The 25,683-nt window shown below is 38.0% G+C and overlaps 2 protein-coding genes across 6 annotated transcripts in view; both read right to left on the bottom strand.

Moving 5' to 3' along the window:
• The window catches only part of LOC126473301 (6-phosphofructo-2-kinase/fructose-2,6-bisphosphatase 2), a 381,167-nt gene extending 372,907 nt beyond the window's left edge, over positions 1-8,260 (bottom strand). The window contains exon 1 of one of the 2 annotated variants that reach the window (XM_050100274.1): positions 8,024-8,260. In XM_050100274.1, the coding sequence (XP_049956231.1) occupies positions 8,024-8,174 (151 nt within the window). In that variant the 5' untranslated portion in view covers positions 8,175-8,260. The remainder of the gene's footprint in view (positions 1-8,023) is intronic. The other variant, XM_050100271.1, reaches the window with a different exon arrangement.
• A 4,776-nt stretch (positions 8,261-13,036) lies between these two features.
• Positions 13,037-25,683, bottom strand: part of LOC126473300 (chromodomain-helicase-DNA-binding protein Mi-2 homolog) — a 165,166-nt gene continuing 152,519 nt past the window's right edge. For 3 of the 4 annotated variants that reach the window (XR_007586432.1, XR_007586434.1, XR_007586433.1), the window contains exons 35-39: positions 24,490-24,684; positions 24,215-24,410; positions 19,619-19,747; positions 15,082-15,216; positions 13,037-13,823 (exon numbers count right to left, since the gene is read on the bottom strand). Coding sequence is in view for 1 of the 4 variants with exons in the window: in XM_050100270.1 (XP_049956227.1) it covers positions 13,816-13,823; positions 19,619-19,747; positions 24,215-24,410; positions 24,490-24,684 (528 nt within the window). In the remaining 3 variants the exon portion in view is untranslated. The remainder of the gene's footprint in view (positions 13,824-15,081; positions 15,217-19,618; positions 19,748-24,214; positions 24,411-24,489; positions 24,685-25,683) is intronic. The other variant, XM_050100270.1, reaches the window with a different exon arrangement.

Here is a 25,683-nt window from a genome sequence, read left to right as displayed (position 1 = left end):
GGCCATATCGACTGGACCCCAGAGGACTGGAAAACCGTGGCCTGGTTAGAGGAGTCCCGGTTTCCGTGAGAGCTGGTGATAGGGTTAGTGCGAGGCACAGATCCCACGAAGCCACGGATCCAAGCTGTCAACAAGGCGCTGTACAGGTTGGTGGTGGCTCCATAATGGTATGGGCTGTGTTTACATGGAATGGACTGGATCTTCTGATCAAACTGAACCGATTACTGATTGGAAATGGTTATGTTCAATTAACTGGAGACCATTAGCAGCCATTCATGGACTTCAATGCGCCATAATTGCTTGCGATTGGTTTGAAGAACACCCTGGACAGTTCGAGCGAATGACTTGGCCACACAGATTGCCCACCATCAATCCAATCGGACATTTGTGGGGCGTAATCGAGAGGTCAGTTCACGGTCAAACACTGTATCAGCAACACTTCCGCAATTATGGCCGGCTATAGGGGCGGCATGGCTCAATATTTCTGCAGGGGACTTGCAATGATTTGTTGAGTCCATGCCACGTCGAGCTGTAGCACTATGGCGGGCAAAAGGATGTCCGACACGATATGAGGAGGTAGGCATCCCATGACTTTTGTCACCTCAGTGTACGCCTACATACATACTCCGCATATCACTTTAATCTGCGTGGTAGCAAGTAGTTAGGTTTATACCATATATGATATGATTTGTTCCAGTTCTGTAGGGAGCGCATAAAGAATGATTGCTTAAATGCCTCTGTGCGCGCTGTAATCTTGTACTCTCTTAGGCTTCCGCGGCCAGAGTCAGTTGACACAAGAGTTTCCTTGAGCACCGTTTCGCGTCATAATGTAAAAAACTATACTGGATAAACCAAAGTTTCGGCCACACTTACATTGGCTTTCCTTTAGGGCTACTGAAGACCCAGAAGAAGACCTGGCCACCGTGGCCGAAACTTTGGTTTCTCCAGTATAGTTATTTATACTAGTCAACTCTCGCCTTCGCGGTCTTCGCACCACTTTCGTATCTTATCGAGAGTTCGCGCAGCTTTTTTCGGACAATGACTTACTTGACTTAATTCCTTTGGCCCCTATGGGGACATAGGGCATCCAGGAGAACTCGCCATCCGTCCCTGTCTTTGGCCATTTGCCTCAATTCTGCCCAGGTCTTGCCAACTCTTTTTGCTTCCCCTTCCACTGTTCTCTTCCATGTGCCCCTTGGTCTTCCTCTCTTCCTAGTTCCCTGGGGATTCCATTTCAATGCTTTTTTCTCGATGGCTCCATCTGGTTTTCTCAAGGTGTGCCCCAACCAGCCCCACTTTCTCTCTCGTATCTGGCCTTCTATAGGTATCTGGTTTGTTATTCACCAGAACTCGTCATTACATATTTTTTCTGGCCACCAGATATTCATGATGCGTCGAAGACATCTATTTATGAATCTTTGTAACTGGGATGTTATCTTTTTATCCATTTTCCAGCTTTCACTGGCGTACAGAAGGACAGCCTTCACATTTATATTAAAAATACGGATTTTTGTTTTGTACGTGATATTTCTATTTTTCCATATTGGATACAATTGTATGAAGGCAGCATTTGCATTTTAATGCGATTTTTCACCTCATCTCCAGCTCCACCATCTTCCGCCACTATACTCTTACTACCCAGATACAGGAATGAGTTGACAGTCTCCACCTGCTGCTCACCTATTAACAGTGGCACCTCCATGTTCCCTGAATTTACTTCCTTTGTTTTGCCTGTATTTACCTTAAGGCCAGCAATCTCTGCTTCTTCTTTCAGCAAGTTTAATTTAGCTTGCATATCAGTCAGCCTTGGAGCTAATAAAACTACGTCGTCTGCAAAATCCAAATCCTCCAGACGTTCGTGGACCCCCACTGGATTCCTCGTCTCCTGCCTGCTGTGACCCTTCTCATAACAGAGTCTAGAACAATACTTGAATATAAATATCTGCAACTTCTGCAAAATTTCCGATGTTACTGTTAACATTGTCTGACAGGTCATTAACATACAACATGAACAGCACGGGTCACAACACACTTCCCTGAGGCAAGCCTGTTGTTACTTTTGTGTCTCTCGATGACTCTCCACCCAAGATGACTAAATGCACCCTCCCTACAAAAAAAGCCTCAATCCAGTCACTAATTCTGTTTGATACACCCACTTGACCGACTCTCGTTAATAAACACTGATATCGTACCGATTCAAGTGCTTTTCGGAAATAAAAAAAAAAACAGCTGCATTCGCCTGATTGCCTTGTCCATGGCTTTCATGATATCGTGTGACAGAAGTGGGAGTTGATTTTCACATGACGGATGTTATCGGAATCCATGCTAGCTGGAATGAAGGAAGTAATTCTGTTCTGAGATACCTGCATGTACTATTTTCGTTACACCTAGTGTCAAAAAGCTGAGCCGTTGCGTTCGTGAATCAGTGTTCATTATTTGATAGCTTCTTTTGCGGCAGGAATGTAGAACGTTCGAGTTTAAAATATCCTCTACAGTCCTATAAAATACAGACGTCAGTGATACAGGTTTCCATTTCTGAGTGACCATTATTTTGGCAGCTACAGCTTCATCAAACCAATCTTCCGACTGAAAACAACAACTACAACAACAGAAAATGGCGAGACCTGCGCTCTTTTCTGGTCACGCGGAATAGGACGTTGGGCGGGAAATTCTCGATAAATGTAGGAGGGACTGGTTCCGCAGCGAATTCAGTGCATTACTGCCTCTCTACAGGGTGCTAACGCAGTCTCTGCCCCCTCCGTCTCATTTCTCTGCACCACATATATGCATTTCTTCTCACCACGCAACACAGGACACTGAAGTGATATGCTAGTACTCACCGATACAGGATACAAGTGTTTCGAAAACGAGTACAGAAGGTTTAATCTGGTTGCCAGCAGACATTGTTGAAGCAGGTGGTTGAGGTGTTCCCGTGTGAGAAATGGGGCCCCAAGTACGTCTGCCATAGTCTATAATTAGAAAATGATACCAGAACCTTCTGACAACAGCTTCTTTGGGAACAGTATACCGTAAGCAACCTGTACCTTTAGCGAGATGATTACTTCCGAATGGTTTGAGAAACCCCCGCCCGCTAGGCCACCTGACATTAATCCTATCGAGCAGGTTTTGAACGTAACCGAGACGTGTGCGACGTGGATCAATCTTTAGTTGTGAGTGGCAGAAGAGCGACAATGAAAGAGGATAGCGCACCTACACAACTCTTGAGTCCACGCTACGACGCATTGCCGTCATCTTCGAGCGAAGGAGGGGTGCTACACGGTTCTAAGTTGGTGTGTGTCATTTAGCTATTATCTGTCGTTTAATGTCTGAAGTTGCGACGGTGTCGCTACAAGTACTGTCTCCTAGTTGCCACCACAGAGTTCCACTCTTGGGAAAAAGAAATCTATTTCAACGTCTTTATCATGGGCATCCGCCCCCAAGTTGTGGGTCAAGCCTCTAAAACTGCAATTTTATGCAGCAACTAGCGACCCGCCCCAGTTTCGCCCAGGCAGTCTCAGCCTTCACGCGTGTACAGACAAACGCGGTGGGAGGACTTTGTAATATGTATGGACTACTAAGACCATGGTACTGTCTCTTTGGGAAAAGCCACGTATTGCTGCTATTGGCTAAATTAGAGGGTCAGCGGAATCACAGAAAATCATTTCCAGAAATGTATGAAAGATTCCGAAGTGAACAAAAATGCTGCTGCAAATTTCAGGGGACGGAGGGAGGACACAAGAGGCCGCCTCGCAGACGAATTTCATTTATAGTACAGATCTGTAAAGTGCACGTAAACGCGTCAAATATCTGTCCTTAAATTTAAATAGGGCCGTAGTTTTATAACTCTTTAAAATAAACTGAAAATTTTCCATTGCAGTAAATGGTTTAAAAGTTGCCATAGCTGGAAAGTACTGATTTCATAGAAATACATTTTTTCACCACGACAACGGATCATTTAAAGAACGTCCGAACTTCCGTATCGCATTACTTATGCTGTATGTATAAACTTCGGGAAACAGTATTTTTGTTAATACGTAACTATTGAGAAATATGAAAATTAAAGTCTGCATCTACAACAAAAATCTCGTAAAAATTCTGAAATTAGCTTGTGGTATAGATCTCTATACAGACTCTAGGAATGTAACAAATTGTTCTTAATTTTAATTAGTACACACACATATACATTACTAATACTTATTTATGGTTGTACCGCAGTGCTTGAAAAAAAAGTATTTCCATTACTTTAACCATCCCAGGGGTATTTTTTTTTATTAATTTAGACGTCTTAAAACGTGATTTTAAGCTTTTTTCGTCAGAGGTACCGACCGGTACGTCGTACCGTCTCAAATCAAGCACTGTTCGCACCACGCAGCGTCTGGCAATGTGCTTTTTGTTTATGACTCCGTATCTCCTGAACTGTGTGTCGTATAATGACATAATTTTGCGATTACATTCAGTGTTATACGTGCATACTGTCTGCAAATTTTTTCGTGAATACCGTTAGTAGAAAAGGAGTAATAAATTATAGCGTCATACGGTACTTTTATTGTAGAATAACCAATAAACAATTTTCCTTTCATCATTTTGTAGGGGACTGTCAGCGAGAAAAAACATTCGAAAAGTTTGAAATTATATGTGATATTCGTTACAAGTCACTAAGTACTCTCTGGTGGTTTTTACCGCCGTAGCGAATGTCGCCTAACAGTAAGGTATATGTGTACCTGCTTGAAACCGGTCCAATGGTTTAGGCTTTTATAGTATGTATGGATACGCACACGAAATTTTTCCTTCAAAAATAATTTGAGAAATGGCAGGAACAGAACACTGCTTTGAGCAGCAGAAGTGGCAACGCACTGGGAGCAGTCAGGCATCCATTCATGTACTGCCAGCGAGAGCAATCCCGGACGCTCGCTGCTGCCTAATTTAAGTCAAATACTTGTATAAACAAAACAGTGTCTGAGGCTTCCCAGATGTACATCTCAGCAGATAATTCGCTATTCCCCACAATATTTCAGAGACTCACCTACTAGTAATTTCTGTCAGGTTTATGTTCCAATCAAAACGTACAGTAATTACGAAAGACTCAGCATTTGGTTGAACGCCGATGAAATTTCCCATGTGCGTCTATTCTCTGATAACCATTTTCCGATTCTCAAACGGAGTGGAATAATTATTTTCACAATTTTACGTTTAGTTTCTGTTGCCTCTGTCAAACACATGCGAAGAACTTGACTTTTTAAAAGACTCAATTCATTCAGCATTTTATTTCTCTAAGCTTCTGTCCGTGAACGAGCAGTTTTAAGCGACATACTACTGAGAGTTCCTTTTGCCAACATTATTCGGTATTTGATAACACTATTTGCATCCTAGCAGAAATTTCAAATGTGTGAAAGATGCTACGTAACACATTTTCCTTTCAAAAGATGTGGATACCTTAAAGCCTGTCAGTCTCTTGTGAGATGTTCCAACGCTGCACCTTGAAAGGCATCGACAAACGGCATCCTCCCCAACAAGAGATTTCTCTCTCTCCAAAATGGTTAACTCTCAGATCTAGTGTCAACAGGCATAATGTTCAAATGTGTGTGAAAACTTATGGGACTTAACTGCTAAGGTCATCAGTCCCTAAGCTTACACACTACCTAACCCCGCGCAGCAAATCGCTCTTGTTAATATATACGACGATCCTCTAAAAAAGTGTTCGAAACCAAATTTGGTTGGCATCTGTAATATAACTATCTTAAGACGATCGCAAACTTCTTAATTATTAAGAACCATCAATTGCTCAGTAACCATTGTTATGGAGGCGTAGGCAACCTGGTGAATGTTATATAGTAATAAACCTGGAAATACCTCTACCGCCAACATGATCACATGTTCTTCATGTGAATGCGACAGTAAGATGATGTTCATCGCAAAATTTTCGCCTGCCACAGATGATAGATGATGTTAAAAAAACTACGAAACTAATACAGCGTCTGATAAGTTCCGAAAATGGTTTACCAAAAATGTAGCTTTTTAGCTGCTTAAGACAAAAGTGTATACGCTCCTATACGACTTTATAAAAGAGCGTCAAACTAATATAGGAAACAAGAATTTTTTTACATTTTAATATAATAAATATGTTAATTTGCTTAAATCCTTCACTTAAGTCCACTTTAATTGGATGTAACAGATAATTTTTTTTTTAAAGTTTCCGGGGCTGCCTGTATGGATGTTGCCTGCAAACAATTACTAAATTACATAGAAATGAAATATTACTGCTAACTTGTTAGCTGTTTAACAACGCATCTAGTAATTCTCTTCGGTACATTGGGGGGCAGTGAAATTCTAGCTTAGCAAGACGCATCACATTCTTATTTTCTTGCGGCCTATATTTGGTGTCAGGACGGGAAAAATAACGAGAAATAGTGACTGGTGAGCTATGATTTTAACTAATGATCATCAAACCAACCGCAGCAGCAGCAGCAGAGCCAGACCAGCCACAAATAATTTGACATCTGGTTTTTCCAACATTTTTATCATGTTTTCTTTCAATCTGTTACACGACTGGAAATGTAATCTCTCCCACGAAAAAGAAAATTTCTGGGCTGAACATTTAAAATATATGTCTAAACTGCGCTGCGACGCGAAGGTGCAGACTAAATCAGAACAACCATCTAATAGCTGAATTATGGTGTGATATAACTAGGCATTTTCTGCTGCTAAAATTTCACGACACACACACACACACACACACACACACACACACACACAGAGAGAGAGAGAGAGAGAGAGAGAGAGAGAGAGAGAGAGAGAGAGAGAGAGAGTTGCTGCTCTGCGATCATTAAACTCTTGCATAAATTAAATACGAAATGTTGTCAAAATGTTATGCAATTAACTTAGATAATTTAAGAAATTTACCAATGATCTGGCAAGTAATTTTCTGTGTCGCGAGAGTAAAAGTTTGTGTGTGGTGTCGAATGCAATCGTTAAAAATTATCTAGTGGTACTGTTCAACCTTCAATTACAATTTTGTTAGGCTCTCTTACTCTGACACGTAAACGAATTTTTACTGTGGAGTATTCAGTCTTTTTTTTGCTGCAACGAGCAAAAAACTACGAATAACGAAGTGCTGCCTCTCACATATTACAGGTTACTCATTTGTCACCTACGCTATCCCCTCCCCTCCGCCAAACTCAAGCGCGCTTTGGTTTAAATGGACGTGCGTCTGGAAGGCTTTCAACTCTTTTAAATTGAAGAGTATTCCACAATGACACAACCTGAATACATATAACTGTGAAACATATACAATGAAATGAATTGTGTAAACTGTCAATTCACTAAAGCGTTGCTGACTAAAACACCACAGGCTGTTTATACTTCGAAGTCTCATGCGTTCAAGCGATCAGGGGTGTTTCTACACTTTGAGTCTACTATTCATTTGTTCGTTATTGTAGTTACGCTGTTTCCACGACAACCAGGGTGCGCATCGACGTGTTCTCAACGAAGAAGTTATATGTTTAACATCATGTAGCATCAGTAGAAGCCTATTGGAAAGATGTGAAAAAGCAAACGATGGTCTCAGCAAAGTGTTCACTCACTTCTATGTTAATGTCTACAGAAAAGCCTTTAACAATACTGGAATGCATATCTGTGGAAGAATTAATGGTATGTAATCTCTTTCACAAAATTTATTTAATATCAACTATACCGATCGTTCGCGTTATTAATGTTTATAATGTAACAAAGCAAGTAAAATATCAGAGTCGTTAACGTCTTCTGCCATGAAAGAAAATACAAATGTGGCCAGTATTTACACGACAATACGACATTCGAATGACTGTAATTTAAATGCTGTTTCAGCACACACAATTAGTGAAACAAGTCATACGAATGAACAGTTTAATAAAACGGGGGATAGCTTTGACAATCCGAAAGCGTCTTGTTCATTTGAATTAAGTGTGTGTCTATATTTCTGGGTTACTAGAAGAAGCAAGTGATCGGAAACTGCTGCAGCTGCGTCATTATATCGCTTATTACTTACCTCTGACAGGGAAAGGTTTCGTCTGTATTGTCTCCGTTGGTGGCGGTATGCTTTTTCTAGTTTCTGGTGACATGGAATAACTTTCAGGGTATAACCTTACCCCTTTCTCTTTAAAATAATCGCACACGCAAACTGACCCACTCAGATCCATTATAACCTCATGTTTAGCTTGACACAAGTCGCACCACCCGCAATTCGCCAATCACTAACGCGAGAGGCGGAGTTTGCCACCGCTTTTGAGCCAATTGAAAACAGACTTCTCCAACTCCCGTCATGCAGCGGATTTCAGATAGAGAAGCGATGTCCAGTGTAGCCAACTACTTAAAGTCACCAACATGACACATGTTAGCGGGCAAGAAACAGTGTGCACAGTTACTGAATTAGTACGTGGGGACAGCCGTGCAATTACGTTGTAGTCTAGCGACTGACTTAAAGTGAGGTTACTTAACATGCCAGAAAACTTCTTTTGTTTACATATTGGAATGTACGAAGACATTTAATTAAGTACTACGATTATTTATCCCACGCATTAGTGATTTGACCAGTCGGTACCTCACCGGCAATATCCCAAATAGTACGTGTGTTATATGATACAGAAGGCGCAATCACGTCACTGAGTAATAGTACGACTAAAAACATATAGCCACGACTATCTTCATTTACTTTGTATCCGTGTGGAATGCTCGCTTTTCTACCCACATAATGAATAAATACTTCATTCGCCGAACGCATAATAAGTAACAGCTTGTCACTTTTTGGTGATGACGTTAGGTTATTAATCGAAAAAAATAACATTAGATCCAAATTATATTACCGACTCGGAAAGGTTTGAGGTGGCGCATTGAACCGGTTTCCTCAACTGAATGTGCTGCAGATATGGCGATGAGCTTTCCAATCCTCTTATAAATATAACTATTACGTCTTATTAACGATTTGTGCATAATTACTGACATCTATAATGATAGTTTTATTACAAAATGGTAGTGGATGGCTTGTATTTTGTAATTGTCTAACTCTATAGATTAGTTTTCTTTATTTTGCTGCATTTTCTATCAGTTGTATTACTTGCAAATTTCCCTAAGTATACTAACTTTTGAGGATGAAAATAAGCTTACCTTTTTAATTCAGTGTAGGATTTTTTTTAAATTACCACTGTGTTGAGATCTCTCTCTCTCTCTGACACACACACACACACACACACACACACACACACAGAGAGAGAGAGAGAGAGAGAGAGAGAGAGAGAGAGAGAATGCTGATTTTTTTTCCCTGGTGCCATTAAAAATTAAAACAGTTAAAAAAAAAACTTAAGAACTAGGTCAGAATATAAAGAAAGTAATAAGTAAGGAGAATGCAGTAAGACAATACACTGCATGAAAAAGAATGTTGTGATGGGCTCTTATTTATGAGTAGCGAGATGTTTTCGTACACGATGGAAGCAAACTTAGTGGGGAATCCCATGTTCCAATTAAGCTAAAAACTCTGTCCTGCTGATTAAATTATCCATTAGTCTTGAAATGCAGGTGTCTTATAGTTGTCCCACATTCGCATGGAATATGGTTTTGATTTTTATTTTTTCTTTCTTTTTTTTTTGGGGGGGGGGGGGGGGGGGACTGTAGATGACATTTTGCTGTTATCTGTGGGGAAAGATAATATAGAGCTTTGAGAAATGGGTGTGTACTATATACTGTGGTATGTCATATATTTAACAAACTGTAAGAATCAGTCTCTCTTCCTCATCCTGTCCAGTAAGTCTCCCCTGACAGGTTCTGGACAACTTTTCCGAAACTGTACCACTTTTCCTAAACCTCTCCAGTCCTTTTTCTTCACCCTCTTCCTTCCCCTTCAAGCCTTGTGCCGGAAGGAGCCAATGGCTCAGAGGACTTGCATAAGTTAAATCTTTTCTTTGTGTGTGTGCCCTCCTGCTGCTGCTTGGTGAGTAGATATTTTGATCAATCCAATTACATTAAACTATGAGAACTGTTAAATTTGTGAAGAAAAATGTTACATGTGGCTGAAGCAGCCATGGATTGACACTGCACATTGCCTCACTTTTGAGCATGAAATTTTGGTGCAGGTAATGGATTTTTGGGCAGGAACAAAGATTTTAGCTTAAGTAAAACATGGGATCCAGCACTCACTTTTCTTAAATCGTGTCTGAAAACACGTCAATGTCCTCATTGCTCATAAGAGCCTAATATAAGACACTAAGTAAAGGGTACTGTCTTACAATGTTTTCCTTTCTTATATTTTTTAAGTTTTGGCTTAGCTTTTCTATTTTTTTATTTATATCAGCTGTTTTATTGTTTAACAATTCCAGGAAACAATTGCTAGGGCAGCACTTTGGCATGTACTAGCACTCAGCGTGTACCATGCAGTTTGGTTGGACTCCAAACAGTGGACAATGAAATCTGCTCTTGGCACCTGATGAAAGCAGCTAGAGAATCCAAGTTGTCAAAATATCACGCAAACAGAGGAGCAACTTGACCACAAACACAAGATTTGTGAAGTAGTAATGATGTGGTTGACAAGTACTATTTAAAAAAATTTCCTACCAATTTCCACTTATGATACTGAGTGTATAATTTTAGTGTTGATACATTACCGTAGACAACAAAATTCACCTGAATATTATGCATAAATATTTGGATAGACCATAATTTCAACAAAAGATTTTTTTAGCCTTGTACAACAAAGATACCCGAGATGTTGCCTGGAGCAAAATGATGTGTAAACTAGAATATTATGGATATGGAGCAAAACGTAACAATTCTATTCCAAAGTAGACAGTAACTTGGATAGCTGTTTCACACTTGTTTGGCCGCTACTTACAGTGCCAAAAACAGATTTCTAGCCCTAGTAAATGGTTCAAAATAACGCATGGGTTTCTGGAGTTCGACATTTAAATGAAGATGATCTGTTAAAATTTACTGTCGAGGACATTACAAACATCTTGTTTATACTTACATCTTTATTTCCATGAGTGAAGAGCCACAACAAAAAATAATTTTAATTTTTCACTTCTGGGATATCAGCTCTATAAAATACTCCATTGTGGTAAAAGTCAACATCAGTGAACACTAATTTCATATATCTCCTACAATGACCCTAATAACTTTCCTTAATCATGAAGAATGTGCAGGATACATTTTTATTGCAAAATTAAGTAACTTTTCTGATATGTAATACTCTGCATCCGATAAGTCTATTTTGTTGTCAATGACTTCAACAATTTCATTTTGTTTCCAGTTCCTATTTTAAACTTAAGACTGCTTATATGGATGATGAGTCTTCTGGAACATGAGTGTGATTGGGGTTTCTTCATGTAATTACAACTTATACTTCTTACAATACTACTGACTGATGATTCACATGAAAATTCATTGTTATCAAAACTCATCCAATCCAACCAAAGTGTTAAAGATTGTTGACTCAATATAGAGCGAGATTAATACTTTTTCTTCAGCAAAATGTCAATAAGTGCAGCTTTTAACCTAAAATATTTAAGCTAAAGCAATATATGTAAACACCACACTCAAACACGTTATATATGAAAGCTCTTTGTTCTCCTTTATTAAGTTTCCAGCATTTGTGGAAAGTATGGTAAGCTTTTAGTTATTACTTCATGTTACGTCCCACGGATGGCATACTGGCAGTATCGGTATATTTTTTGGAACAGCTTTCACGTGATAGACATATGACACATTAGTGTTTCTCTAAATATTAAACAGTAACAATTTAAATAATAATTACAGAATATTCAGTATGTTCACTGTCTGAGAAAGCTGTCTGCAGGTATTACGCACAGATTTCTTTTGATTCCATGGAGAGGGAAGATTCTAAATGACTACTACGAATTATATGAAGTAAACAATATGTGGTGACACTCAAAATTACACTGTATGGCCGTGGAACTTAAAGCACATAGATGAAGGAAGAGTTACCAATCAGTTATTTCTCATTCTTAGATATGTAATTATGCCCCTCTATACCTTGATGCTCTCCCACAAAAAACTGTCCTCCTCCCAAAGTTAAATGTTACACTGCCATGGGGTGTACATAAAGTCCGGGAACAGTTTCAATTATTTATTGCAGAAGAACTAAACACTGTACAGATGTCATACATATTACGTTTTGAAGAAAAACTCTGAAAGTTTTCTTTTTCACAAACATTCGATTTGTGAACCACGAGTGACCCAGCAGTTGTCATTACAGTAATCGAATTCATGCTATACCCGTTCCAGCATGGCATTGTCGACTGTGGCAGCCGCTTTCCATATCCTCTCCCGGAGCTCTGCTACTTCACTCTGTAGACGCGGTACATACACCAGATCTTTAATGTGTCCCCACAGGAAAGAGTCACACGGAGTGAGATCTAGTGATCGGGGAGACCATTTCATGAAACAGCTGTCCCCTTCTGTAGCATGGCACCCGCAAAGTGTTCCCAGACTTTATGTACACCCTGTGTGACACACACACACACACACACACACACACACACACACACACACACACACACACCATTGGTGATAATTGACAAATAGATCTGACAGTCCTCACATAACAACATTACAGTGAGTGAATCACATAGGGAACTCAAATTAGAATAATTACAGCATGCACAGAGCCACTCAATCTTCCTTCCTGTGTTCCATGTGTGAAAAACAGGAGGAAACCATAAAAATTGGTACAATGGGATGTATCCTGTGCCATGCACTTCACGGTGGTTAGAAAAATATGGATGGAGATGTAGAATACTCCAACTGTTGATAAGGTTTTGAACTTTTATGTAATAAGACCCGTATCACAGGCTTAAAATGAGGAAAAAAAAATTCATAATACTGATGTGTCATCTTTCCATTTCAATCATACAAATCTAAAATTCTTATTTATTCAGTGATTCCATAGGATCTTACACCTTTATTACTGTATTTTATAAATTTAAAAAATATGGACAGATCTAACAGAATGCAATAAAGCCAAAGAAAGTGACACTTCACTAATACTGCAATGTATGTTACAAACTCATTCAAACAAGGAATGTTTATTTCAAAAGAAGCCACCAAAATTCACAAATTTATTTTTAATAATTTAACACAATGGCAGTATCTAAAACCTATTGTGAAAAAAAATCAGTAATACTATAAACACAACCCTAAACTGAATAAGTAACATAGGAAATACCGAAGTATATAGTCCTGCAGAAAATGCAAGAAATACATGGCAGACTTCAACCATTTTGATGAAGTTACAGATACATTCACATAAGAGAATGAGTATGCACAAAGTAAATGAGTCAACACTCCATCAGCCTATCCTCCTTATTTGTATAATTCAGCATACAATATTTACAGCAAAATTGCTAATCAGTCATGAATTAAAAAATAAAGTGCTATTATTTAAATAATTTACTCGTCAATTACTCTGACACTTTACGTTCAAAAATGACATTTTCCCCAACTTGCGGCTTACATGCTACAGATCTGGTTACAATGGTCCTACAGTATGAAGTGTTAAGAAATTCCATGTATTGCCTAAAAAATGCTGTACTGTGTTTGCACCCAGAAGAAATGACACAGCTTACAGGAAGAAACCTAAATAAAAGATGAAAAAAGATCACATTGCTACTACTTTGTAGCAGTCATAAGGAAGCACAATCATTCTTCCTTGTTGACATGAGATCGATGAAGGTTCAACTCACTTTCAGAGCACAGATCACACAAATGTTCCACAAAATACTGTCAGTCATAGTTTTGAACACTAATGGGCCCAACTTTTCCAAACGATCACCTTCAGTTCACTGTAACAAAGACAACCATGGAAATATTAAGTCCTTTAAATTGCTATTACATAATTTTAATACTGAGAAACTAAAGCTACAATGACAAATAATTAATACAAACATGCTCATAACACATTTAGTAACTTGGCATACTAAAACATTACATGCCTGTGGTATTCGAAAAGTAATTTAAACAAAAGCACTGCTCACGTATAATGATATTCATACTATGGAGGAAAACACTTGCTGATTCTATAAAACTTGGTAACAATGCCACTACATCGAAGAAGTGAACAACAGGAAAGGAAGCTCAAAAATGTTCAAAAAATTACTTGATTCCACAAATGGAATACTTTTAATTTCACCTTTTAGAAAAGTTGCATCAACACTGTATCCCACTGCAAAATAATACTTATGTTATTAGAGGCAAGACAGTGCTAGGCCTAAATTGTTTGGAAAATTATGAGTTAAACAGAAGAGCCTGTCATCATCAGCAGACAAACACCATATTGCAGTTTATGAGGTACACAAGCAGCACCACAAGGGAAACACCCTATTTCATATATTTTTGAGAGACATCAGCTACCAACAGCTCACACCCGTGTTTCTTTCAGCACAAGGCCATGCCTCAGTGGAAAAACTTAACAAGAAACAAGACCAGAAGCAATTGAATGCAATGCAACATTTAAATCATGCAAATGTAAAAAGCTGTGAGGGTATTTACTATCATGCTCCTGAAAAATTGCTAAAAATGGAGTGCACACATTGCAATTAATTGGATGGCAATGCGAGGTGCATGCTTTTAAATCTCTTGACTGGTAGCATGGGAAAATAAACATTTATTTTCTTTAAATAATGGTGCACAACTGCATGCCACAATAGCACATCATACCTATTGCATATCTGAAATTCCTTTATTGCTTTAATACAAATTTGTACTCTTACAGCATGTCAGAAATATAACACATTACATCATGAATTAAGATATGCAGCATGAACAGTCCAGCCACATGCTAATGGCTCTGCACAAGAACATGACATCTGGGACAATGACAAATGTTACTTCATGGCCCAAGTCAATGCAAAAATACACAAAAAATACAAAGCAATTTCTCCTGCTAGCATACTTATCGGAAAGGACATATTAATAACAAATGCACATTTTAGTAGCCAGATGACATTCTGACAATCCCGATTCTTCGAAACTCAAAAAAGTAACTGAAGCAGCCAAAAGTAACAACAAAGCAATAATATCTAAAAGAAATGTCCACCAGACCTGAGTAGGTGAGTTAACTGAGCATTATTTATAACATTTCCCCTAAAAGCTAGGGCCATGACATCTACCATGACTCCCTCCAGTTGCCATCATGAAACAAGGGAACTCGAGAGACATCGATGTCTGGCGACGTCTCTGGAAATATAACAAGCCTGTCTTCCAACCAGAGCTTTAAAATTTCAGTAATCACATATATCATGTTACTATACCCTGAAGTCGAAGTAAAAGAGAAGTTGAAATACAAAAACAAACAAATTGGAATAAAACTTGGCCCAAAACATAAATCACAACACAGACGTATTCATGAGCATTAGAAATACAATAATCCAAACATGACACATCACATCAACATTCAATTAAGCAAATTCCATTTTCAGCACACACACACACACACACACACACACACACACAGAGAGAGAGCTTACCTTACTGATCACCACCACCACCAGGTATGTACTGACTTGCACAATGTGCAACTGTAGCAAACTGTTCTTCCTGTGGGTAAGTGGCTCATCTTCCCCAACCACATTTTGAATTATTTGTTTCTTGTCCACAATTGGGGAAAATTCTACTCTTAATGCACTCACCCTTACACCTCTTTCAGTCAAGGCTGATTTTCTTGTCCTGTGTACCAGTTGTAATATTCTAATTTTTTTTCCGTGTAGGTAAGACCCTCCCCATCCCTGTTAGCTACAGCATTACATGCAAACTTCTTTCTATGATTTTTATTTGCTTCCTTATTCCAGCACTACAGCGAAGAAATTTCTCACTATGAACAATATTTCACACCACTGGTGTCCTCAAGTTGAGACTCGCGTGCTTCAATAAACAGTGTTTTGGTTGGGGTTGAGCATGGATAACTGTTAGATGAGTACATAATGAAATACTTCAGATACAACTCTTATACAGCACAGTAACCGTCAGGTCTTCCACCTAACTTTATCCCTCTTCATTATCTTTGCTGTACTACTCTCATTTTACCATTGAAAAAACAAATCCTTTTGAGTTTTTTTTTTTTTTTTTTTTTTTGTACTTTCTCTGAACAATTCTGGCAGAAGGTGCTCTGTCTTATCAGACATCTCTTACACATGATTCCTGAAATGATCCTTATCCAAGTTCTTACATGTTCCAGCACCTCTATTGAACAGCTGACATTTAAGCATGTGTGTGGTGGAAACATTTTTCCTTCGGCAGGTCAATGGCATTTAACTGAACATTTGTAACAAACAGGTATAAGAAGCAGCATATCATTCACACTTAGAAAGCAAAATTTAAAATATCCATAAAACAGGTTGGTTTTTCACACGGTCATCCACTGTCTGCTTTTCCGAAGTACTTTCAGGACATTGTTAACAAAATTGAGAGAGGAACATGCTAAATTTATTAAGTTCAACAAGAGTACACTATTATTTGATGATCTGACATACAGGATAAATGCCACAATGTGAGGTGATGAGATCATAATATGTAGGCTGGACATGCAGTCACACCTAACACTGACATATCTTTGAAGAAGCAGGAGGTAGCAATGTCTTTCGAACTCCAAGCTAACACCAGCTATTCTCTTTCTATTGTGCACACATTATTTATCATTACAAGTGTGAACCAGAGATTATGACACTGACAAAGGTAGCTTTCCGAGTGGCCCTCTCTGGTTTTCTTTGGACTTTTTAAGATGCGAAGGTCAGCGCCTGGATACCAGTTTCCGAAAGTAGTATGCTGCAATGCTCAAAAGAACTTGGTGGCGGCGATGGTGGTGGTGGTGGTGGTGGTGGTGGTGGCACTGTCTTTGAAGATTAGAAGATTTTTGAGCACTTTTAAGCATATAACTTTCTTTAGCTTATTAACAAATTCGTCATGAGCTCAGATGCAGAATAATTAAATTGTGATCAGTGTAGCTGTGATAGCAATTAGTACTCTTCTATTCCATATTCGCTGTCACCTGGAAATTTTAAGTAACAAATATGGAATCTTTGTTTTTAATACAAATAACCTCTTTTTACTTTTAATTACTATTCACGTAGGATTATAACTATTCACAGTATATTAAAACTTGGTACAAAAAGGCGAAACATTAAACAGAAAATCAACTGTGTTTTATTATTAGGGATTGAACAGCATCATTTAAATGCAAATTTTTTTCATTTAACATAATGGCATTTCGTGGCTCTACGAAATTTTAATTTATTTCTGTACGACCAGTAATTAAACATAAAGAAGATATTAATTTTAATACAATTATGACTCCATGTAATTTATTAGCAGTCAAATTTGTTAGCGAGTGTGGTATTCCAACAGAAGCACAAAAGTGTGGTACTAGCAAGACTAACTACAGAGTATGATAAAATTCAACTGCGCTACATGCTGAGCTACCAATGAATTTGTTCATTATCTACAAATGTTTCATACTTAACAGCACCCAGAAATCTTCTAACTTTCAAAGGCGAATTTTTGAGAATCGTGTCTTACTGCTTTAAGGAATATATGTCAAGGCACTGACTTTCACTCCTATGAGTAATGAAGAAAATTGGAGGTGGTCTTCAAATGTTTTGCTACATGAGAAACCAAAATTTCGTTGCTTAGTAATGAAAATGCTGTTGAAACAAATAGTACCAAAGATAGGTGCAGTTTCTCAATTTGATTACATCTATTTTGTCACTGTCTGTTACACAAAATGAAATACGCCTTCCTAATATTGCAGCAATTTTGACAAAGGCCAAATATGCGAGACTGCTTCGGCACAAATGGTCATTTTTATGTAGCTCGTTTACATAAAAACACAACAGAATATAATTCATGAAGTAGCAATATCAAATGTCTATTAGGCCTACTACAAGCAAAAAGTTTTAAGTTAGGAAATAGTTTTACACTTCATTCATATGCTCCAGTTTTTCTAGCACGAGATCAGAAAATAGTAGTAGTACATATTTTTATATAAATTTGGAATTTTTGTATCTTCTCCTTCCTCATTCTAACAAACAATCTCGTCATCACTAATTCTGTATCTTTCCTGCCAGTGTTAAAAATTATTCTCCGTTTAACTTCACTAACCCTGCCAGAATCACAGTTTAGTTATCCTGCACTTATTCTTTGGTTACGGTTTATTACATGTTCAAACTGGGGACTGTAAATCTGGCCCTTAGTAGTGTAACGATGTGGCCAGAATTTTATCAAAATTTCATTTTCTTGGGCACACTGAGAAGATACTAAGCAATCTTCCTTACCTGTTACTTTTGTTAATTGTTTATTTTCACTTTGGTAGTCCGAATCAATGGATTTCGCCAATAATATATATATATATTTTAATTTCTAGGTGCAATGGGGATTCCCTTGGTAAATACATCATGTACACTATCTAAGCATTGAAAAATCAACTTGTGATTCGTTCGGAAATAAACTTGGAACATGTTCATAAATGTCGAAGAACCGACAGGGATAGGTTTCAAAATCATACGAATAAACAATAGACCAATGTGCACTGGATGTGAGGCGCTTTGTGAAACAAGGTTTTTTTCCTTCAAGAATATGATTTTGGCATCCCCTGAAATTGCCACCCAGGGCAGACACCCCGGTTTGCTCCCTGTAAAGCCAGGCCTGTTGTGGTATCAAGTACAACAGAAACCAGCAACCTTCACAGATAAGTATTTCTAGCATGTTGATATTGTAACGAATCTGCATCTGAAGCCCTGGTGATGAACGAGAGCTTCAAAATGTACAGTATTGAAGTTAAAATGTACCGAAATGACATAGGTGCAACACACAACTTCCCCTTACAGGAGAGAGGTACTGGCACAATGTAGGCTAAACTTCAAAAAGATCATCTGCACACAATACATGTCCAGACACAGTATTGATCTGGAGGCCAGCAACGCCTGAAGTCTAACATGATTGATAAGTACTGAAAATACACTTCTCTAAAACTTGATCAACATGATATGCAATAGATTGAACATGTCAGAGTAACATGTTAATATCAGTTATATGATGAGTAAAATCAACCACTCTTACTATTTTAACTATCTAATTTCACACTTTAGTTTATTCTCAACAGTGCCGTTGTTTTCCAGTTACCTCTGCGGCATTTAACCCTTTTAGAACAAAATATGAGCAGCAAATTGTGACAAATTTCTGCAAATCATCACCATATTTTTGCAAGTGAAAGTAAGTGTTTCAGTACACACCTGTTACGCACACAATTAGCATGAAGAATTGATTTTCAATGACAAGACCTTGCATTGTTCAAGTCACAAACGCACATCAGAAGGTGATGATAATAGAGATCCCATCTGAAAACTAACTGTTCAAATAGCTATTACATTTTAGGACTCAATGTTTTGCTTTAGTTTATTTTATTGTTAAACATGAAAAGCACACGGAACCCATGATACACCAGAAATAACTGGATGCATGAATTTTTATTTATATTTGTGCTTACACAAAAGAAATAAGGTAGGGTAAGTAGATTATTATACAAATTATTGAAAGTCTCGGTAACAACAGAGTTTGTCAAAAGGAAGAAGAAGAAAAAATGTCTTACCTGGAAAACCTTGTGGTGGTTGACCGGGCACAGAATACTGTGGTCTGAAGTTTGCAAAATTCGCTGCAGAGAAAGCAGCTGGCAACTGTGCAGCTTGGAATGCTCCTGGGAACTGTGAGCTCAGGAGTGCTGCAAGGTATCATCACATATTTAAAGTCAGTATTCCAAAACCACACAGAAGCAAGCAACAGAGGCTATATTTAAAATGATGGAAATAGGAATTACATGTCAACCTCACTTTAAATGCTTAATAATTATTGTGCCTGATGCTTAGATAATAAGCGTAAAGTCTATAAAAACTACACTCCTTAGGTAATGCATCTTTACAAATAGCTTGATGACCAAAAAGATCCTGCTGCACTGCACTGTTCTGTTATGTTGGTTGGTTGGTTTCTTAACAAACAACACAAGAATTGCCATACACCCCCATCTCTTTCGAGTATGCCGCACTGACACCTGTCTCGGGAAAATGTCAGATGAGGTCGCTTCTGGACTTTAAGTTCACATTCTGGAGGGAACTTGACAGAATTAATCTAAAGTAATTATATCAAAAGGAAAATTCACTCTAGGAAACTACAAAATTATGAGACAATTGCCAGCAAAAATTAGTGCTGCTGACACACACACACACACACACACACACACAAAAACAACATGTGGCATGTGGACAACGCTATCCTAACTTTTGGAACTATTAAAGCCTCCCTCATGGAAGAGAGGAGGATAGGATGTGGAAAGTTAAAAAAAGAAAGGGCATGTCACCATGTTTCCTTGGCACACTGCTGCTATTTTATAAATGAGTCCCATCAGTAGCTGAGAAGTTCTGTGTAACATTTATTTGTATACTCTCTTGCAATTTTTAAGGGTTTCATTAATTCTTTAACTCTTTTGTTTATAAGTTTTCTAATCAGCATTCTATAAGTATCTATTGATTTGATCCATAACTTGCTAGCTTTGATCTGCATGGTCCCATAGAATCTGATAAATAAATAATTGTTTAAATAATTTTTAAATCAATACTTTTTATATTGGACTAAAAAGTACAAAATAAATTCTCATAGTGCCATACACATTCCTAACCTCATACAGATAATCCTGCAAACTTGTGAATGTGGTACTTTAATAGTTATGAAAATACTTATAAGATTTCGTGTGCCCCATGTTTTTCATTATAAAACTTATCTACATGTGGTTAGGAATCTGCATGGGTCTTTATACTTTTTAGTAGAGCTAAAAAATATTATATTTAAAATCTTTTTATTTAAATAATTATTTTCTGTCTTTTAGTATTGCGTGTGTGAAATTTCAATGGAATTTATGTCTTTTTAGTATTGCGTGTGTGAAATTTCAATGGATTTTAAACATTTTGATGCAATTATTTTTTAAAAATAATTAGAGCTTTTATTTGTGGTTTCACCCATGTAAGAATATGTCAGTATATATTTGTGGTGTCTGTCCTTTTGGAAACGGAAAGAAAGACACTTTTTTGATCCAGCAGCTATTATGGATTAATATACAAAGGAATTACAGACATTGGCTGCAAGTGGGCACTGACTGAAATCAACAGTGAGAATTGAAAATTTATGCCAGGTTTGAATTTGGTCCTGCACAAATTCTCAACTTTTCAACTTTCCCCACTGAATTCAGTCAATACCCACTTGCAGCCAATGCCTGTAATTCCTTTGTATCATATGTCAGAATGTCACATATACTGCACACAATCCCTTCCTCCCCCTCTCTGTGTCCATCTCCCATCCCCCCTCCCCCTGCTTAGCTGTATCCAACCACTCGCAAACTGCATGGAACACATTCCAATATTAGCCATGCAACCCAATGGTCCTGCACGGCAACTGAGATGTGTGGTGTTATCTATCTTTTTTGCCCTCATCCACGATCCATCTTTTTTGCCCTCACCCACGATAAGAGAAAGTGAGTTAATATTGCATTGGCATCCATTTCTGGAGGGAAGTTAGTTTAAAATCGACAGCAAAATTTGTACCAAACAGGCAGATAGACATAAAAGTGACTCAATAAAAATGAGTTAAGAAAACAATAAGGGACATGGAGAGGATTCCATAATTGCACTACACGTGAAATATTCGAATAATAAATTTCTGGACAAGCTAAATGAAATCATCCAAAATATCTGGTTAACAGGAGAGATTATGAAGACTGGAAGGCAGCTTGGATCCACCCACTGTACAGAGCAGGTGGGTGATAATTGATGTGAACAACCACAATGAGATTTATCTTGTAACTGTCTGTGACTCAATGTCTGCTCTGTATGGTGAGTAACAATCTATCCTTTTCATAATATTACTGTTAGTTACTCTGGGAGCTTTTGATAAATACAAATGCAATAATGGAAGCACTGGAAATCACAGAAAAGAGTATATTAAGAAAAATTTTGGGAGCAGTTAAACGGCAAACACAATATAGAATATGCCATAATAGTTTACATTATAAATGTACTGAAAAAATTCCAGATATGATTATAAAAAGATAAAGCTTTCTGTGGCAACATCCAAAGGATGAACCCCCTGTTCACATACTTTGGTAAATTAAGAATGGGTAACACATGATGCAAAGATACTGGAAGTTACATGGACAAACTCCAAATTGCTCCATGGATACTGAGTAATTACTGCCACTCAGAAAGAAACTATAATATTCTAAGGTTCCACAAAAAACCCAAGAAGAAGACAAGAGCCACTTTGACAGAAGAAAAGAGGAACATGGAGAAACAATGAGAGACATGTGGAAGAAAGGAAAGGAGAAACAATTGAAATAACCATAGGCTGCAGTTGTTCATAGGCAAAAGAAGGAGAAATAGGAGACTTTACAATGAAGAGAGACAAAAAAAGGCGAGTCCCTCTCACCCTGATGTATATCCTCTCTGAGGAAGGCACACGACAGTAGACACAAACAGAGTGTGGCACCTACATTCCTGATGGACTATGTGTCTTTGTAAAATGTAATTTTCATTTTAGTATCGTTAATTTCACAGAGGCCAGAGAAGTATGCTTCCTGTCTGCATTCAAATTTAATTCCCCGTTTCCACCCTGTGCTGCCTCTTTTTTTTTTTTTTTTACTTCTGTTTGTGTTTATTGGCAGTACTTAATATTTAGTCTCTTGAAAGTAAGCATTGCACAGCAATTCAGCCCCGTGAATGTGATGTTCATATGAAGCAATGTGCTGTTAGAGTGTTTTTCTGTTATGAAAACAGTCGTGACAAACTTTCAGAAGAGGTTGCAGAAGCTGTATGGGATGACAACATTGATCACAGTACACTTAGTCAAAGAGCAAGCAGATAATTAGAAGGTGGCAGATCGAGCATTGCACAGACTCCTAACAATGTATGCAGCAAATTCTTAACAAATTATAGTGATCAAAGTGTCAATGCAAGTGGGAGTTTGAGAACTGGAGTGTGTGCAGAATATTGAGACAGTTGACGTTGAAAAACTTCCGTGTCAACAATATTGAAGAATAGACTGTACTCACAACATATAGGAGGCACTGAGTTGCAGACAGATAATTACAACTTTTTCATTGTGCCTGTCTGTGACTCAACGCCACCTATGTGATCAGTAGCAATCTATCCTTTTCATATTATTGTTATTCTATCCTGGACTTTCCACTGTTTGATTTTGAGAAATGAACACTGAAATTACAAAGCTTGGATGGACAACATGCGACACCCCACACATCCACAATTGCTACAGTATGGCTCCAGGAACACTCTTCTGAGTTTAAACACTTCCGCTGGCCACCAGAACTCCCCAGACATGAACATGTTTAGCGTATCTGGAATGCCTTGCAATGTGCTGTTCAGAAGAGAGATATCTCCACCCACTTATGGATTTATGGACAGCCTTGAGTGGTTCATGGTGTCAATTCCCTCCAGCACTACTTCTGACATTAATCGAGTTCATGCCATGTCGTTTTGCAGCACTTCTGCATACTCATGTGGGCCCCGCACGATATTAGGCAGATGTACCAGTTTCTTTGGGTCTTCAGTGTAAGTTGGTAGTTTAAATATTAGGTATCAACTGAATCAGAACAGCTGAACATCCAGAAATATGTCATCAATTACACTGGAAAAATCCTGAATAATCACTACAGTCAAATTCTGGCTTGAAAGTCTAAGGCTTTGCAAATCTATGGCGTTCAACAATATTTCGCTTAAACACATGCTGTAAAAACGCACAGAATTGTTACACCTCTTTACATAGTTAATGAAGATGCTTTTATAATACTATATAAATATCGTAGCTCAGTGGCTGTGTGTTAGTGTCAGATCAGTATTGATTGCTTCTTTCACCTGCAATGAGCTGTATATGTGAAAATGTGAAATTTGAACCATGGGGGTCTCACAAACTGTAGATACTCACAGCAACTGGCTGGGGCAAGTCAGTTCGAAGGTCTGAAGAAGGAAAGGGCATACCGCCTTCAATAGGACCGTGCCTGGTGAAGTGGTATTCAAACCGGATATCAAATCTGGGACTGGTTTAGTTTTATATAGGTATTATGCTGAATGAAGGACCACTTTCTCACACATTTGTATGAAAAATAGTTCCAAAACTAAGCTCTGTTTACCGGCAGCTCCTTGCTGTGATGTTGTTGGAGTTGTAGCCGTACTGCCCGAGGTGGTTGTTGCAGCTAACCTCGAAAGTATGGATCGCTCCGACATTTGCAAACGTTGTGCCACAGGAGGTATCCTTGCTAAAGTAGCTGGTAACCTACTCACATCAGATTTCATATCTGATAACAGTTCTTCCAACTGATTCAGCACCTACAACATAAGATAATACAATATTATTACCATGAATAGCAACAGTCAAACTGCTGGTAATGTATCATAATTCACTAACCTTATGGAGTACAGCATTTGCTGGTTTATTTCCAGCAAGAGACTCTTTAGAGAGATGCTGATGTGATTCAGCAAGACACTCTACTTCTGCAAAACGCGCATTTAGTGACATTGCTGGATGATTAGGATCCTGTGTGAGGTTCAGGTAAGCTGCTCTGCGCAGTTGCTCTTCAATTACAAGTGCCTGTTCCAAAAGCTGTAAGACGAACAACAACAAAAATTGGTGTTGTGAAACAAAGACTAACAATAACAACTTCATAAAGTTTTATATTGCAACAGGCTCAAAAACATCATTTGACATAATAAATGAAAGTCCTAGCCACAGCAGGAATTAGCTGTGTCGTGACTATGTACAGCCCATTTCATTTCAAGGCAGAGCACACAGGATGAGTGTTACCTCTAACAGTTATACCTTAAGATACACAGACAGCTGACTGTATAAACCCTGCTGACTGAAGATCAGTTCTGACCCTACTTTGACCAAATATATTAGTGCATTGTAGATACACAACAATTACTGAAGGGGTCTTGTAAAGATGGAGGAAGAACAAACTTCTCCACAGTTTAAAAAAGATTTATTGCTGATTGTATTATTAGGCCGGCAAAAGATACAACAGAAGGCAAAAAACCAACGAAGTTACTACTGCCAACAAAGGAAAGGTGTGAAAGATATTACCAAAGACTTTTATTCACAAAAATAGGGACAAACTGTGACTGAAAAAGTTGAAAAATGTGTTATGGCAATATAACGAAAATGACCAAGAATGGAGTCCTATACCAGAAGGTACAATTTAAAATACACTTTGTATTTATTAAATTTAATCTTTATGTAATTACATGCATCACAAACTCTAGCAGAAACAGTGTCAAAATTTTTCACAGTTGAAATGTATAAAACTAAAGACTATAATTTTGTCAGGCTTGCTGTTACAGAAAGTGGACATAAGCTAATTGCAGACCCAAAGCCACAATTTATTCAAATTTCCACACCTATAACAACAATAAGCATGCAGCCCTCAGTTTCCACACACTGCATCACACGGTACACACTCGATGGCTAAGGAAAGAGGGTTTGTACAGCTTCATAACACAGAGGCGCTAATAGGCCTAGCACACATTTAATGCATTAAGGATTTTAATTTACTTTTAGTTGTCAATTTTGTATGTTTTCTAAGCAAAATGTCTATGCCGTTTG

The sequence above is a fragment of the Schistocerca serialis genome, chromosome 4, assembly GCF_023864345.2.
Source record: "Schistocerca serialis cubense isolate TAMUIC-IGC-003099 chromosome 4, iqSchSeri2.2, whole genome shotgun sequence".
Taxonomy (NCBI): domain Eukaryota; kingdom Metazoa; phylum Arthropoda; class Insecta; order Orthoptera; family Acrididae; genus Schistocerca; species Schistocerca serialis.
The sequence above is the reverse complement of the archived record's forward strand: the minus strand, read 5'-3'. Positions and strand labels throughout refer to the sequence as shown.